We start from the raw sequence: 18,399 nt of genomic DNA on the forward strand, positions 1-18,399 counted from the left end.
TACATTGCTCAATGCCAAAAAATAAAATGTCAGTCGATTTGGGTAATTAGGCCAAATGTGTATATGTGCGCTAGCATGTCAATTGGCGCTACGATATTAGGTGGTGCCAGGCTGCCGCCTACAATTGCCACCCCAACTTCTTCTGTTTAGCTACTGTGCAAGCATCATTCGAATCACATTCTCCTCCTCCGCTTAACTATGGGCACATAGGGGTGGTGCTGCCTAATTAGTGTGCCAGGTTCTCGCCTGGTTACCATCGGCTACACCTTGGCAAGCAAGCCACCTGGCGGGCAGGTGAGCAGTGGCACAAGGCAGGTGTTGCCATCGGTGCTACTTAGGTTGCGACCCAGGTTTTTCTTGCCGAGCAGCCTCTCACGATTAAATGGGCTGCCGCCTGACACGGTGAGCAGCCTGCCACAAAATCGGCTTGAGACAAACACACAATGGCCAAATGCAGGGAATGGCCACTGTAAATGCTAGCGCCTAGCAACATTCACCTCCAAATCCCATGTTTCCCTTTAACTACGTCCACCGCAGGATGAAAGCCTCTCACACAGACTTCTATTTAGCCCTGCCCTGCACCAGCGGTGGCCACCCTATCCCCGCAGACTTCCCAATTTTGGCACCTCCTTCTCTTGGAAAACACAAGATTACCACACCTCTGGTTAGGTGCTTTCTTCATTCATGTCCTATGCGATCTCAGCTAGGACAGATGATTAACTAGTCTCTGTTCCAATACTCAAGTTTCCCAGCTCGATGCAACTCCTGTTAGTTTTCCATTCGGCGAGGGAGATGTCTTAACCTCCTTTCTGGACTGTTGCAAACTAACTGTGCTGCCACCATACTAGCGCCGAGTGCACACAGCAGTCTGAGCACTGTGGCAGTGCCTAGGGATCCCTTTTCAAAAATATCTAGCTGGCTGCACCATCAGCTCAAATTCAAGCCTTTTTGCTAGCCCCATGGCCATGCACTGTGATAATCTGAATGACTTCTTGTCAAGGCAATGTGATCAGCAGATCAGAGATTACTCGGGTGTTTTTAGGTGCAACTCTGAATTCCTCATACATACTAGCACTGGAGAGGGGTGTCTCTCCTTGCCCAACACTGTTCCTGGTTGGCATTTTATCACTTTTCCTCTGGACTACAGTCACCAGCAGTTCCCCTTTACAACCGTAGCGGTGGCCTAGTGGTTTGAGCATCTGCCTCGCATACGGGAGGTGCCGACGGGTACCCACCGGTGGTACAAGCTTTCCTCTGCCTGGTGCCGGTGAAATGCTTGGCAAACGGGTTTTAGACCACACCTTGAGTAGAAGAAAATGCCTTGTGCCATGGCGCTATTTGGCCACAGATGCTTTCACCATAAAGATTCATCAACTAACTAGTTCCCCTTTAAATACCCCCAAATTTTTGCTTGCATGTTTTCTTCTTTCAAATAATGCATTAGAAATTAATATACACAGAACACATCACCGCGTGATGTTTGCTTACGACCTCTAAATAATTTGTAATTGAATTTTTTCATGACGCTGTTTCAGGTTATCAACCGTACAATGGCTATGACGTGTAGCTAATCTTAAGGTCACAAGGCACAAAAAAGATGGCAATGGAATTGCTGATGCGTCTTTATTGTCATTGCAGCTAAGGAGGCTGGTTTAGGTGTAGTGAGGGCTGCTGGCCTGAAAGGCATTGGTTCAGTCCTGGGCGCGGTAATTGCATTTCGATGCAGGCGAAATGCTAGAGGCCCATGTACTGTGTGATGTCAGTGTACGTTAAAAGAACCCCATGTGGTTGAAATTATCCGGAGCTCTCCACTACAGAGTCCTTCATAGCCTTAGTCAATTTGTGACATTAGAGACTATAAAACCTACAAAATGTAGTGAATTAAAGCTATGCATGTGTTTATATTGCAACTTTTTTTTTTGTACCTCCTGTGACCTAAAGGTCAACTGCACATCACGGCCATCATTCGATCGATGAAACTGAAAGAGCACGAGAAAAAAAGTGAAATTTTAGGTTTAGCGGTTGTAGGCAAATACAATGCAGTGATCCATGTATCTCAGATATTGAGAGAGGAAAATGCAACTAAATTTAGGTGTTGTAGTCCCCTAAGCCACTGTTGCGTTTTTAAAGCGAAAGCTTTACTGGCCGCAAACATGCGATTTCGCTGTGGTGGTGCTCCGAGGAGGCACAGAGACAGAGCTTAAGCCGTTGCCTAGCAACCGTTGCAGCTGGGCGGATGCCGCGCCATCTGGCATGAATGCGCTTAACCGCTAACCAACGTATTCGGTGGTGGCATCAATGGGAGCCACTGAAACCCCCGCACACTCGCTGAATAAAAAATTGAACCAGGGCTTTTAGTGTTTGAGGCGGAGACGCTACCACTCTCACAACGGCTCAAGGTGTCGCAAATAAAGGCGTATTTGGTGAATGCACTCTTCCGATCCAGAAGTCGCCGCGCTTTCGCTACGTATATCCTGGCCTAACAGAGCTAGGCCATCAGCAATTTTTTAAAGTTTACTGGTGCTAACTCGCGACACATTGCAATGCTTGGCACCTGATGCCCCACGCCACATGGACATCACCGCCACCTATTAAAAAATGAAATAACCACATGGCCCCACTTGAGTGCACTCTACTGCACTGACAAAGTGGAAGGGCCTAGTCATTATTCTTGATGTCTGAACAACTGCTCCACAACTTTCTGTGGCACTGGTAGGAGCTTTTGAGCATGACCCGTCAGCTAGCCCTTCGACGTCGTACAGAGGCGAAAGTCTGCCTTTTTCGGCACTTAGTATACCGTAGCTTCAGTCATTCTGAGGTCAGCAGCACAAGTCTGAAATTCGGTGACTGCTGCTGCTTTAGCCACTGCCAGGAACTCTACATGCACTGCAGACTACATTCTGTTAAACATGAAATGATTAAACACTACCTACGGGACCTGAAATTAGGATATCTTATGATCAGTGCCCGCTTCAAGTTTCAGTACGACTGTTCCCGACCCAAAATTTCCACCTAACTCATGGACACAGTCTTATGCAGACGCCATATCCATGAGGTGCTGAGAGCTGATGAAAGAATGAAAGTGTGAAAGAATGAATGAAAGCTTTATTTGATGAAAGGTAGGTGAAACGATATCTTTTTTATGGCCATGTTAGCATCCTAGGAGGCCGGCCTGATGCCAGAAACTGCTGCTACTCGAGAGCCCCCCGTCTGCTCCTGGTACACCTCGATGACGTCATCATTCACCATTTCAAGCTGCAAAGCATCACAATAAAGTGTAGAGGTGGGTGCGTTGGTACACATTGGCAAGAATAAGATCAGTAGAAACAACACAGCACCAGATTGGCTGATGGTGTTTCTGCGAAGATCACATACAACAATGAAACCAGACATGCACGCAAAAAAATTTGCATGAAAAAATTGCAAAAAAGATGCCTGCACACCATGCTTTCGATACATAGATCTCTGTTTCGTAGTAGTTCAACCCTCTCAGACTGCATTTATGACTTCACCCAAAAAATATTTTGGCTTCAATGGTATATTTTGCCCTCAAGAAAGCCAATTCACTAGTTTCCGGCCAAAAAGCACCAATGGGTAATTTTTTCACTTGTACAAAATTCCATACAAATTGTCCAAGTAATTGGAAAGCTACAAGAACACCCAAGATTCATGAAATCAACCTAGGGACGTTGTGTTTTGAAGACTTGCAGGATGCATGAAATTGAGAGAGAGGAAAAAAAAAAGACTGTACTGGTGACAAAATCTATTGGCAACAAAGTTTTGTAAGATGTGCTACCAAGCTCACTGTTCTGTGACATATTTGTAGCTGTGTTCGCTAACTGGCATAAAAAAACTCATTTTCAAAGTGGAGGATGTCTAATTCACCTAAAATGAAAAAATTAGCAATAGCTAGAGCACACCTGCAAGGTAGCAATGTTCAAATTGTGTACAAAGCTTCTAAAAGGAAAACATCTTATTCCTTGCTGACCAGGCACACTGTATCTGCTTTTTTTATGCGGATCCCCATGGCTAGGCCACTTCCTGTGTGACCGTGAAGGGGTCCATTCCAGTTTTGATGTTACGAGTCTGAACTGAATGGCAAAAAAAAAAATTACTCCTATTTTCTCCGACAGCCAGAACAGAATTTGGATGCAGCTGCCCTCGAGGCCCCTTTGACACTGAAAAGCAGCACCTCAATCGATGGCAGACTGTTCGAATAGTGGTGTATGGACATTAAAGTGGCCAGTATGAAAAATGGCTGGCTGGTGGCTTTCTTTTGGCTGCTTTGATCTCCGTTTTTATACAGATGTACCACTCATTTTCCTTCTATTTAATACTTCATGTCTCAACTCCCTACATTTCGTGAGTGCTGGTTTTCTGATCTAATATCCTGCATTCTAAAGTCCAGAGCCCCAGCATAACACAGGTCATAGCATGGTACATGACACACTGGCTCCTGTAGTTGGATACAATAGTAAGGTGGAAAGTTGGGCGAGTTGAATTCGATTCACTTGTTCTTTTCGTGCTACCTTTCACCATGAGTTGGATACAACTCAAGAACAAAGTGGAAAATGCCCATCAAAGGAGGCCCTCTAGCCAATGGTGCAGACAGATTCTCATGATGTGGTTCATCCCCATGGAGCGTAACATCATAGGGGGTGGCAGATAAAATGGATTAACCACTACTTAAAGGCACACACGAGTGCAAAAGCACAGATTTTCATTGAAAAACATTGCGCTCTCGGCTTTTGCTTGTTTCATTATCTACAAGCCTTCCTGTCTCTTGTCCAACAACACCATCGGCGAACACAGACTCGAAATAACTGAAGACCGATGTTTCTGAAAATTTTTCGAAAATTTAACTCTGATGCTGAAAATGAGCACAAGAGCTACTTTTACGACAGCAATGAATTGTAATTGCAGTATCTTTTTCTACTGCAGAATTGCAGGCAAATAGAGAAAACTTTTTATGTGTCCTCAGGCAGTCTTCAGAAAGAAGTTAGATGCTAGCATTTTTCGTATCCCCAAAAGTTGCATTACCACCAACTATACTCCATTTCATACATTAGGTGCAACACTGTCAAAGCCAGTGCTCTTGTTTGCACTGTTTACATCCACAATCAAAAAGTAGCGTTTGTTGCGGTGAGCGAAAGCTAGTACTAAATGTTTTGCTTGCAGGCTTATCGTCATCAGCTTGATTACACGTGCTCTTATTGCTGACAACACGCTGTTTCTTTCTCATGTCTTATACCACTCGACCACAAAACAAGTGCAGGGTAACAACTCCCTTATGTTTTCATGCGGATTACTTCTGCACTTTCCACAGCATTGCACCTGATGAAATGGAATATAGCTCCACCGCTGGCCAAGAGCTGTTGTGGCACGTGTGTTAGGTGAAACTTCATGGCTGGCTACATCCAACTTTATACAGCTCCAATATTTTAGTAATACCAAGGAAGCATTTTAGTAATACCAAGGAAGCATCACCTAGAAGGCCACTCAGCATTTCATTAATGGCTACGGTGGCAAAAGTGGCCAGAGTAAGTGCAAGCGTGCAGAGTAGCCAATTTCAGAGCAGTCTAACCAAAGGCAGACATTGCTCACATACGAGACTTTTCAAAACAATGTCGACATGTCTGTGCTGGCAGCAGATGAGAAATGAGGATCGTGTCAGGTTAGCAAAACAGCTGAGCACACAACACTCCTGATGCCATGCATTTTGCGCACGTGCAGGTCTCCAATTTTTTAGTGATATCCCGGAAGTGTTGATTCAGTGACTGTTCAGCATCCCGTTCAGAATCGCAGTGGTGAAAGTGGCCAGAGTAGGCACATGTGCACAGAGCAACAGCCAGTTGCATCGCTGTCTGCTTGCAGCGGACACACCGAAGGCAGACGATGCTCGCACATGACATTTTTTAAATGTCGACTCTTACTTCAGAAACTTTTATACACAGCACACTTTATTCTCATTGCATAAAATGCATCGTAGTGAGCAAAACGACATATTTGTCACTGCTTTCTTATGTTTATACAGTCGAACACGGATATATCGAACCCACATATATCGAATTATTGTCTGTATCGAACTCGTCAATTATCCCCTTGAAAATTCTGTGTAAAAGTATAGAAATTCGTACGTTTATATCGAACGATATTTTTATCCGCCATTGGATATATAGAACGCCGCGCGATCTCGGCACTCGCTGCACCCGCGAGCTCCGCGCCTCCCTTGAAAGGCTCGGAAAATGTGAGAGCGAGGGGGAGGGAGGCTCGGACTGTACTCCCGCTGTGCATGCTCTCTGACTTGCGGAACAGCTTTTTTTTTTCTCTCTCTCCCAATGTCTCTCATCCTTCCCCCGCGTAACCATAGTGATCGGCTCAAAAAAGGCAGCCAGGAACGAAGGCGCCGGCGGCCTCCTCCTTTTGCCTTTTTTTTTCTTGTTGCTTTTTCACGAGTTTTGCTCAGCCAACCACAGCTCGTGCCTTTCGTACGTCGCTGTCGCCCTCGGAGGTCGCTGTCGCCATCGCGAGCGCTTTGTTGGCAGAAGCTGCGCACGTGAATTCTTGTGTTTTGTGCGCGTTCTTGTGTTTCGTGTTCAATATTGTTTTGCGTGCGTCTCACGACACGTGTGTGACTGGATCGTGGTGAGCTGACGCGGAAGCAATGGCCGCAGCAAGCACAAGCAGCGTCAAGAAGCGCAAGAACCTGGACTTTGCGACAAAGCTGAAAGGCATTCAGCGTGTTGAGGCAGGCGAGAAAAGTGCGACGGTGGCAGACGACTTCGGGATTCCTCGGAGCACTCTAAGCACCTTGTTAAAAAACAAGGCGGACATAAAGTCGAAAGCGGCGGAGCAACGAACGTCGGGAGCTTGTCGTGTGCGCGCTCCTGCCCACGAGAAAGTTGAAAAGGCTCTCTATGCGTGGTTTTTAGAGGTGCGGGCTAAGAACATTCCGGTGGATGGCCCAATGCTAATGGCTAAAGCCAAATGGTTTGCCGCTGCACTCGGTGATGACAACTTCGCCGACAACACAGGGTGGCTGCAGAGGTTTAAGAACCGCCATAAGATAGTTGGCAAAACCATTTCTGGGGAAAGCGGAGCCGTCATCAGCCAGGATATCCAGCAGTGGATTTCGAAGGAATGGCCAGAAATTTGCGCGAAGTTTTCACCCGCGCAAATCTTCAACGCCGACGAGACCGGGTTGTTTTGGCAGATGCTGCCCAGCAAGACGCTCGACGTCCGGGGCAGCACGTGTCACGGGGGCAAGATGAGCAAAGTCCGCGTGAGCGTTCTGCTCGCTGCCAACAATGGCTCTCAAAAGCTCCAGCCCTTTGTGATCGGCAAAGCAAGGGCACCGCGCTGCTTCAAAAACTGTAAGCAGCTCCCCGTTCGCTACGCCTTCAATAAGAAGGCGTGGATGACGCGTCAGCTGTTTACAGAATGGCTGCAAGCGTGGGACGCTGAACTGGGCAAGTCGGGGCGTCACGCTTGCCTTCTCGTCGATAATTGCTCGGCCCATCACACCACCTGCGAGCTCGAAAACATCACGCTCAAGTTTCTGCCGGCGAACACGACAGCGAAGTTGCAGCCGCTCGACCAGGGCATCATTAAGTCGTTCAAAGTCGGCTACAGGAGGCGACTCATTGATAGGCTTTTGGTGAACCTCCGCATGGGCACCGAGCTTAAGGTTGACCTGCTGGGGGCCATTCAAATGATGACGGGCACCTGGAGAGACGTGAAGCAGGATACCGTGGCCAACTGCTTCCGGAAGGCAGGCCTCGTGACGGCCAAACTTCCCGAAACCTGCGAAGACGGCGACGGCGACAACGAGCGCATGGACGACGCGTTTCGCGAGTTGTTGTCCCTTTTCCCGGCTGCCGTTCCAGCCGAAGTGTCTGCTGACGATTTTGTGAACGTTGACAGCAATGTTCAGGCTGTTGCGAGCCTCGCCGACGAGGACATTGTAGCTGCAGTCGCAGGGACCCAGGCCGACAGCTCGAGTGGTGACGAAGATCCTGCGGACGAGGGGGCGGCTACACGCTCGTACTCCACCGCTGAAGTGGCGGCCGCGTTCAGCTTGATTCGCCGTTGTTGCGGCGACATGGAAGGAACCGGGCTTTCGCACCTGAACAGCCTCAATAAGATCGAGGTTGGAGTCTTTAATTTCATTTGCAAGGCGAAGAAGCAGACGAACATAAGCGATTTTTTTTCACGCAAATAAAGCATTACGTTGCGTCGTGTGTGCGGAAATAGTTGTCATTCTTGAATGCTCCGATCGGTAGGTCATCGTCCGCCACAGGTAAAGTCTCTGGGCCTGTATTTTTTTATATCGAATTTTTAATATATCGAATTAATTCGCGATTCCCTTCGAGTTCGATATATCCGTGTTCGACTGTATTGACGACAAATAGGTGCACGAAAATGTCCTTACATTTGCAATGCATAACTTGCCAAATTTAATCAAGCATGATAGGCAAGAACTGCCACCAGATTTGAAAGCATCGTTTAACTGAAAATTTCAGTCACCTGGCACTAATACTAACAAAAAAGGTTGGTTCTGAAGCATGTCCCCTACTCTGATTAACCGTGGCGCCATGAAAATCTATCCACGCTGTTAGCTGGACGGAGGGGCATCTACCGCTTTGCTCTAGAGTTGTACCAGATTGTAGTGGCACTAGATTTTGCAAAAAGGCCCAAAATATGTGCCCACAAAATATACAAGAGTTTACATAACTAAGCATATGTCGTTAATGTGAGCTCATGCCAAACCAAAGGAACTCTCTCAACTAACATTAACTAACTCTCAGCATGTAGCAATTTTTCATGAAGCACATTGTGTCCAGTATCATGTCCATTGCCATCAGATGCACCAAGCTTCAGCATGAAGTTACAAACTTGGCAGAAGTTACTGAAACATAAGGAAACAATTTTATTTACCGTATTTACACGATTGTAAGTTGACCTATTTTTCAGAATTTAAAAATCCGAAGTGGGGAAGGGGGTGATGGCACCATAAATAAGGCAAGACAAACGAGATGGCAGGGATGTCACAGTGTGGTCGCAATTTTATGTTTGCTTTATGCCCAGTGGCTTCTGGCTATTCTGCACGATTTTTTGGAAGGATTTTAGTTAGTTTTTTTTGCTTTCAACTGCGCACTCCACAGACAAGGAAGCGTAGATAGTTGATGGAAGAGCCGCTGTTCCAGTCGCGGCAGCACTGCCACTCAAAACGGCAGCGCTTCTGGGGAGTGTCTGTAGCTGCTCATGCATAGTTTCTCTTTCGTTTTATTTGACGACTGCCGGCTACACTTTAACAGTTTTTACTGTCGTGCTTTGTGAATAGCCTTTAGTGCTGCAGGTCAAGTAGGTGTCTGGCGCTCCACAGCTACATTCAAGATGGCTGTCGTCCTTTGCGCCAAAGAAACTAACTGTGCACTGGGCCGCAAGTCTTTGAGCGGTGATACAGGTGTGCAAGCTGGAAAATTGAAAAACTCGCTTTTGAGGAAAGGAAATGGCGCAGTAATTACCTTTTATCTTTTTGGACACCCAACCGCGCCCTAAGGGAAGGTGGGAGTGAAATAAGAGAGAGAGGAAGAGGTGCCATAGTGCAGGGCTCTGGAATAATTTTGACCACCTGGGGATCTTTATTGTGACCTCGCACAGTGCACGGGTGCCTTTGCAATTCGTCAGCAGCTGCTGCAGCCGGGTTTGAACCCGGGAGCTCCAGCTCAGTAGCCGGGCGCCCTAACCACTGCGCCACAGTGGTAGGGTGATAGCTGCAGCAAGGCAAAATTTTCAACCGTTCCACGCAATGTCTTGGTGCGGTTGTTTGCGAAGTGCGGGATTTCGGAACACGGCGTGCTGTGGGACTGCAGGAGCGACGACGTCAGCAGCACTAGTGAGGATGAGTAGTCCTGTCACTAATACATTTTCGTTTTGGAATTTTCCTTCAGGCACGCCTTCCTTTTAATGCAACAGCATTAAGGAGCTCGTGAGGTGGAAAGCCAACGTCGTCGTTGGTGTCGCCACAGTCTGCTGCAGCTCGCCACGTGCTCTTCATGCTGGCCACGAGCACCTTCATGGCTGGTCCGTCAACATGTAGAACTGGCACTCCCTGTCCCCGTGCACAGCGCCCGATTGCACGTGCTGACAAGCAGCAGCGGCCTGATAGCGCTATCCAATTCTACTCTTAAAGGCGAAGCTTAAGCGGCCTAGTTCATTTTGTCCTGCATGTGGTATAGGTGGGTGGGTGGGTGGGGTGGTCAACTTACAATAATTTAAATACGATATTCTTTGGCTGATAACATGTTAAACAGCAAGAAATACCGTATTTACATGACTAAGTCGACCTATATTTTCTAATTGAAAAATCCAAACTTGGGGGGGTCAATTACAATCGGAACCAAAGCATGCCACTATCAATAAAGGGTAGACAAATGAGATATCAGGAACATTATGGCATGGTTGCAATTTTACGTTTGTTCTACAACTCTACCCAGTAGCATTCGGCTACTCTGCGTGCTTTTTCAAAAGGATTTTTTAATGTTTTTAACTTTAAACTGTGCTCAAGGTAGTGTTGACAGTTGATGGAAGAGCCCCTGTTCCAGTCGCGGCAGCACTTCCATTGGAAACAGCACCGCTTCTGGGGAGTGTCGGTAGCTGATAGAAGAGCCAACCCTGCTCATGCATTGTTTCTCCTTGGCTCTATTTGATGCATTTGATGACTGCCAGCTACATTTTACCAGTTTTTACTGTTGTGCTTCGTGAATAGTCTTTAGTGCTGCGGGTTCAGTAAGCATCTGGTGCTCGTTCACGGCTACATTCAAGATGGCTGCAAGCCTTGCGCCAAAGAAATGATATGTGCGCCAGGCTGCAAGTTCAACGTTTCAGGATGGGTGATGCAGGTGCAGCGGCTGCAGCGAGGCAAATCTTCAGCTGTTCTAAGCGATGTGGTGCAGTTGTTTGTGAAGTGCGGGATTTCGCTGGACGACGATAAGAGCAACGAGCCATGGGACGACAACGGCGATGACAACGGCAGTACTAATGCAAACAATGGTGCAAGTGTGGACGAGTAGTCTAATGACTAATACATTTTCGTTGTGGATTGTGCCCGCAAAGCTTTTTTTCTCCTTCCCCTTAGATGCAATGAGGGGGTTGACTTGCGATCATGTGAATACGGTAATTTTAGAAACGGTAATGCACAATTTCAGTACCACAGGAAGTCTGTCCATGAACGAATGATGACACAACAATGGTATTTTTACCAAATGTGCTAGCAACGTTTTGTCAGCCTCCTCGCATTGGTGTTTAATACTGTTTCGTGCAAACTTAGCAAACACTCAAAAGAAACTTGATACAACTTGTGCCCAAAACACCACTCAATGACCCATTTTAACAAAACAGTTCTCTTTGTGCGCAGTTATGTGCGCTACTGTTATTCAGCCATGCGCAACTAACACACACACACTTAAAAAATTACCCCACATGACAGAAACGTGACATTCGACATGCGAAATGAGACATCCCCTGCTGACAACGCTCGTGAAGTTCCACTCACCTGCTTTGGTGTTTCGTCATCACTAATACGCTTTCCATCGAAAAGAAAACGCAAGGACGATACGGACATAGCCTGCACAAGGAAAAAGGATGGCAATGTCAAGGTTAGCACGCCCACAGATCTAAGGACCAAAACGTATTGCAAAAGCTGCAAAATCCAGTCAAGCGAGATTTCACCATGTTTTCGTAAGAAATAATAGCGCAATAAAGACATGAAAGGGCTGAGAAAGACATAGGATATGCCATTCATCTGTTTCATTTGCAGCCAGGCCAACAAATGCACACAGAAGCCAAGACCTGCAAGTACAGAGAACAAAAGGTCTCCTACTCATGTAAGGAGTGACTACATAATGCAGTGTAGGTGAGCCTGGGTAACAGTCCCGAGGAATGCAACACCATCACAGTACACACTTTGGCAGTTCCCTGTTGCTTGCACCCACCTGTGTTTCTTTTCCATGCATCTGTATTAGTACTCCTGCACCCCATGTATCCTATCCACTTCAAATTACCAACTTGCTGCTTGCCTCATGACTGCCAAGCTGGCCATTCAAGTCAGTTCTTCAAATGACCACAAGCATAAACACATGTAAGGGCCGCACCCGAACTTTCTAAGACACACTCGGGAATAGCCTTTGAAATGCATGCACCGTAGCCTCCGCGATCATCTCCGGCTGTGAGCAAAGGTGCGTTTGATCGCAGAGGTCGCGCCACTCACAAGAGCTTGCAGGTGCCGCCCATGGATGGCGCCAGAGGCTGCGGCTCATGATCATCGTTGCCATCTTTTTCCTCCGCTGCGAGCTCCCACTCTTTGTGGCTGTCAAAGCTGGTCAAAGGCACAGGAGTTGTGGTAGCGGATAGTTCACCGTAGTTGTGACTTTCGTGTGCTGCTGCCGAGCGTTGCAATTTTACCACGATGGACAAGCACCTTAATAGCTACACTGCTGGGGGTTTGCTCTCGAACATGGCAAATGTGCAACGGGCAGGAAATTCGACGTGGCCGAGATATGCGTCCGACGAAGGTGCAACCAAAAGGATGCATTGAGAAACACAAGCTGCAAAAAGCTTGCTTTCTGAGGCAAGCTGTGAAAGTTTGCCGAACTGGAAGAAAAGCTGCTCTGCTATGTGATGGAAGTGTGGAACAACGGCTACATGTTGACAGCGGACGTGCTGCACGACTTCTTGTGGGATGAGCGCGCACCAGAGCACAGCACCAGCTTGGAGTCGGAAGAGTCCACGAGTGACGAATGAACGTAGAATAAATGCTGCTCATGTTTTTACTTAAAAAAAAAATTTCCGCACATCGCGTGTATGAGCCGCACCCTGAAATTGGCTCCCGAATCTGGAAAAAAAGTGCGGCCCCTACACGTGTTCATACGATACGTATGTATGTAATGTTGCATGCTGAGACTTTCAAGCCGCAAACAGGTCGACATAGCTTCAAGAAACAAAAATATATCTTAATTCTGCTCTGTTGCCATTCGAACAATCTATGAAGTAGAGGTTCATCATACAGTTTGGAAACATGTCCAGACGAGCCCACATACAGTGGCCACAGATGCAATGAATGCTCACTCATATGAATGAGGGTGGTGCTACCATGAAAATGTGTATTAGGGCAATGGCACTGCATCCCAGATGCAACGAACACCTGTGGCTGCACAAACTCGGTTACAGCGAACAAGGAGGTGCTGTAAGCACAGCTGTGAACCATCGCTTCTTGCAGGAGCAGAGGAAGACAAGCATCTCCTGGCCTCCGTGCCGTCCCCTCCCCATTTCCTAAGGAAATAACGCAGCCACCCAAAAAGCAACCAAAATAAAAATAACAAATGAGAAATAAGAGGCTATAGAGTGTCGACAAAGCTTTTTTTTACTAAATGCAGCAGTCAAAACCGCATGCTTTGAAAAGAGACACCCAACGCTGGTGGCAAGTGGTATGGCAAGCTTAGTGCTACTGCCTTTCTGTGCACGAGCATAAAGGGCAGCGACCGGCGATAGCAGTTAGTCACTCGGAAGATTCTCAAGGCACAGTGCTTTGGAAGCTATGTTCTCGTATGCAGCAGGCGCGACACAAAGGCCTGGATGATGCACAACTTTTCTTTTTATGAATTCAACAAGTGTACCCACTAGCCATAAGTTTAGAGGGAGTATGGGGATGACAGGTGATTTGTTCGCAGAGTAGCTAATTGAGTTTAACAACATGGTGAAAAAAACTGGGAGGGCCCTTCCCGTGCTCGACAATCGTGCGGCGCACCACGTGCTGGCTTCCCTCACTGCGGTGAACACGCTCTTCTGCCACTGAATGCGAAGAGCCATACTAGCCACTTGATATGGGAATAACTCATGTGCTCAAGGTGTCCTGTTGGCAGCACGTCACCAGCGCATACTGATAGCAATTGACGATCAGGTGCCGCACTGTACCAATTCGAATTTATCTGCTCCCTGCCGCAGGATGATAAAGTTACACGGATTAAACTGACTGCGAAGTGCATCAAGGATCGCTTCCGTAAGGCAGCGTTTAGGACCCCAAAACGATGGAGGACACTCTAGAATCCACACATTATTGGACGCATAAGGATTTGTGGCAATGAGTCGCTGATGCGTAGCTGGCCCAACCTGGTGTCACCTGGGATGACTTAAATGGTGCAGATGGTGGCAACACCGGAAAGCTGTACGCTGACAAAAATAACAGTACGCAATGTTTGAGGACTTGCACTGCCAGGAATCTGGCGAGGAGGTCAACCTATTATTACCTGCTACAGTGAGTGCTTCCGCCGTGACTAGGTATACAGTCGAGCCTGTCTATAACGAACATGAGTGTCATGCGGCGTCTGTTCGTTATATCCCGAAGTGGACAAAGCTTTAAAGACAGTTGCTCGTCGAAACACAAAATTTTTTCTTTGCGAAAAAGTTCGTGATGCACGTCTGTTTTTCCAGCGCAGATCTGATGAGGGAGGTTTCCAGTTAATTTAAAGCAGAAAAGTGCTTTTCGCCGAGGCCCTTGGCATAGACAAGTTGTCTGAGGTTCTCTATGTAGCCCATTGCTATAGGCGCGCTTATAGGTGCTGCCTGCGAAGTTTTATCCTCATCTGATTCCTCCGCATCACTTTCGTCCTGCACTTCAGAAACGATGCCCTTGTCCGCGCACGGTTCCGCGGTGTCGGCGTCGTCATCGACAGAAATAAAATCATTCCAACCAATGTCATGACCCCCCATGTCAGTCGACGACGCGCTGTCACAAATCGCCGCCGGGCTGGCCATCTTCCGAAGCATCAGGCTGGGCATCAGACACTGTGTCGACAAAGCCGGCCTTGCGGAAGCAGTTCCGCACGCAAGTGGCCGTCACCTCCACCCAGGCCGCTTTGATCACCTCTACCGCTGAATACAATGGAAATCGGCACAGTGTTCCAGTCCGCCATCCCGAATTACAACCAGGGCTCCAGATTTGAACGAAGCCAACAAAACGTCCGCACTGCAACAAGAGTGACAAAAGCATGCGACGGGGTAGACATGCAACGTGCACAAGCGGCAATCAAGCTAAAGATACAGACGCACAGTGCCAGCAGAGCGAGACCAATGAGAGGCATCTGTGAACGTCAGTGCAGCCGCCTCTTGGTTCCCACTGAAGGCTTGCTTCACGGAGCGTGGCCTCCGCAACCAGCACCGGCGGCGGTGCGGTTGATCGCAGAGGCCACGCACGGGTCTGCGAGTGCGGAGAGGAGAGCGGAGTTGCAAGGAGGGGCGGGAGGGCGATCTTGGAAGGCACTTTGGCAGGTTATGGGTAGCTTGCTTGAGAGCGGCACGAAACGGGGCGGGCAGTTCGCCTGCAGTGAGGCTCAGGAAAACACACCGCACATTGGGCGCACAAAGGAGTCTGAGGCAGGTTATCTCTCATCATGGCGTTGGGTTTAACGCTGTTTGTTGGATGTAACCGATCAGCAGGGCTTAATGACGTTTGTTATACGTCTGATTTTGTGCCATTGAAATAATGTATATTTTGATGGTTGCGCAGGTCTCGTTTGTTATAAGCGGAAATTCATCTTAAGTAGGGCCGTTATATGTGGGCTCGACTGTATCACATCCTTGAAGCACCTTGTTGGTAGCAAGGGTACTGGCGAGCAGCATTTGACTGCGCTGGAGAGTTTGAACAACACCGTAATACGGTCTAGTTTGAATAACCAGACAAGGACTTACACTGTCTGACTTGGTATTTTTTGCTGTAACATGAGACCATTTACTACAAACCTTAGATACATTGAATGCAATCTACACAACTGTCAGGTTCATTATGCAGTTAAACCTGGATATAACGAAGTTGACAAAAAGCTAGCAATTTTTGGTTACATGCAGGTTTCGCGTGAAGGCTCAAACAAATGGTGCAGAAATGAAACCAAACGGCTCAAGATATCCGTGAAGGTGAAACCCTTCAAGCGTTTATTTTACAGCGAAGAACTGTGTAATTTCTGTTTGCTTCTTCTGCACGAGTGAAGGCACAACATGCCACTCTAAAGAAGCTAAATCATGCAAAGCTCCTTCATCGTCGAGCCAGCTGACGAAACGGCGCAAAACGTGCATTGCGTTCATCACCTCCTTTGCAGTATGCACGTAACACGGATCTGCCTCACAGGCACCATTATCACCGCCTTCGGGATCTTGCATACTTTCAGCTAATGCTGCATCCGTCATTTCTTCTGTAGCCATTGCAGCGTTGTTGGCAAACAAAAACTCACTCGGTTAACGTCGTCGGGTACACCAACGTTAGTGTGCAGCTCATTCCATGCTTCGGCCACATCGAACGGAGTAGAAAGGTCTTCCTCCTCCTCCTCGTCGGCACCAGCCTGTGCGTTTTTGGCTATTCCAGCCTTTAAAAAAGCAATTTGCGATAACTTCTGCCCTGACCTCTTGCCAGGAGGCAGCAAGTATCTCGCCTGTTTGATAAATGTCAATCTTTATCTCCCGTTCCAGACGGATGTCAAGAAGTATCTTCAGGATTAGTCAGGCCGGTGACAGCATTTAAAACTGTTAATGACCCCTTTGTCCAGGGGTTGTATTAGAGACGTGCAGTTGGCCGGGAAGTAATACAGTTCGATGTTGGACAGCTGCAGGCCTTCAATGTGGTGCGCCGAGCAATTATCCAGCAGTAGGCAAACTTGACAGCCTTGTCGCTTGACGTCCTGGTTAAATTCCTTTAACCACTCAGAAAATATTGGCCGAGTCACCCACGCTTTGTAATTCGCCACATACTTTATGGCCATACGATTCGTTCCCTTAAAACACCTGGGACGGGCACTTTTGCCGACAACTAGCAGGATTGCTTGCCTGTGCCGTTCAGGTTAGCCCACAGCAGAATCGTTATGCTGTGTTCCGCACTCAAAATCGCTGATAGGGTGTTCGCTGGAATGCTGAAACGGGCGGCAATGTCCTTCTTCTCGCCCACGGAGAATGCATTTAAAATTGCGAATTTGTCTTCAAAAGACAGAACTTCATTTTCTGGCAGTAGAACTCATCACGACCAACCGACAATGCAGTTACAAGCGGAGACGCACGACTACACGCCGACAGGCAGGCCTAGCACCTCGAAAAAGAGTTGAACGAACCAGCACCAGAGAACAGTTGACACACGCACACATGCAGATGAGGGAGAACATGCAAAATGGCGAATGCAACACGTCGTTGTCTCGTAGGCCCTCCCCCTCTCCCTTCCCCCATTCTGGCAATGAAAGAACGGGCCATCAGCATTGCTTTAAAAGTGAATTCTTACACAGAAAGTGTCTAAGCCTTTGAAACATATGAAAATCAAAAAATAAGAATGCTTGTCCTCAAATCTACACAAAAAGAAATGCTGCAAAAGAAATCAACTGCTGCTAAAAATGCCACCTGGTGTCACACTAGACAAGCAAAGCCTGAAAAGGCTGCTACGTTAGACACGAAGCGGTGCTAGCCGCCGCCGCCATCATCATCATCACTAATTTTGGTCGGTCGCAGTGATACCAAGCGTTCGCGTAGCTGCTGGCTCCTTACAGTATTAATAGTCACTAATCTAGTGCATTTCTTCGGCCGAATTTTCCTAAAAAGAACAAAAAGTAATGACTGATCAGCTTTGTGAGTTGGTTACATCAAGGTTAACCGCCGCAACGCGTTTGTTACATCGAGGTCGAAAATACATGGGCTTCAATGGGGGCAGCATTGGGGAATTCAAAAACTTTGTTAAATCCAGAAATTCGTTACATCCAGGCTTAACTGTAAGTGGGCTTGATTGTATTGAAAGCGTGTTGTATAGATATAGAAACACATGGCACCACACATGCACCCCGTGTTTCATCTCCTGTGCCCCATGTGCACCTCTGCCAGTTACATTTTGCACCTTTGTACTTGTCAAGCCAGATAGTATTTATTATTGGTGTCCAACGTGCGTTTTGAAACACTCGCACAGATTCAAAGCCAGAAGTTATTCCTGCTTTGCTTCCAGCATGCTGAGATCTGTGCAGAAAGCACTCACTGAACAGGCGAACAGCAAGAGCTAGACAGAGCACAAAGACAGCACTTGTGGTTCATGTCCTCTTTGTACTCTGTCTGCTTCGCACTGTTCACTTATACAATGCTGTTGAGCAAACTCTCCCAACTTGCAATCCTCACTCTATGTAGAAGCTTTCACAGAAATGCAAGCTCCACAGCAGCTCCCTATTAACACAACAGCGTTAATGGTCCAAATCAGCAGCCACCCCAGCATCATCACGGTGTCGAGAAAAGCAGGTGGCCTACTTGCCATCTAGGTACCTTCCGACATCACAACCTGCCCACCGTGGCAGTAATGTCTGGTTGCAGGCGGTTGCTCGGGAAGAACAG

The 18,399-nt window shown here is 47.5% G+C and overlaps 1 protein-coding gene across 1 annotated transcript in view; it reads right to left on the reverse strand.

The window, feature by feature from the left end:
- Positions 1-3,085: 3,085 nt before the first annotated feature.
- LOC144112033 (small ubiquitin-related modifier-like) overlaps positions 3,086-18,399 on the reverse strand; it is a 28,911-nt gene continuing 13,597 nt past the window's right edge. The window contains exons 4-5 of the mRNA XM_077645111.1: positions 11,558-11,629; positions 3,086-3,255 (exon numbers count right to left, since the gene is read on the reverse strand). Of these exons, the coding sequence (XP_077501237.1) occupies positions 3,160-3,255; positions 11,558-11,629 (168 nt within the window). The 3' untranslated portion in view covers positions 3,086-3,159. The remainder of the gene's footprint in view (positions 3,256-11,557; positions 11,630-18,399) is intronic.

The sequence above is a fragment of the Amblyomma americanum genome, unplaced genomic scaffold (genome assembly GCF_052857255.1).
Source record: "Amblyomma americanum isolate KBUSLIRL-KWMA unplaced genomic scaffold, ASM5285725v1 scaffold_30, whole genome shotgun sequence".
Taxonomy (NCBI): Eukaryota; Metazoa; Arthropoda; class Arachnida; order Ixodida; family Ixodidae; genus Amblyomma; species Amblyomma americanum.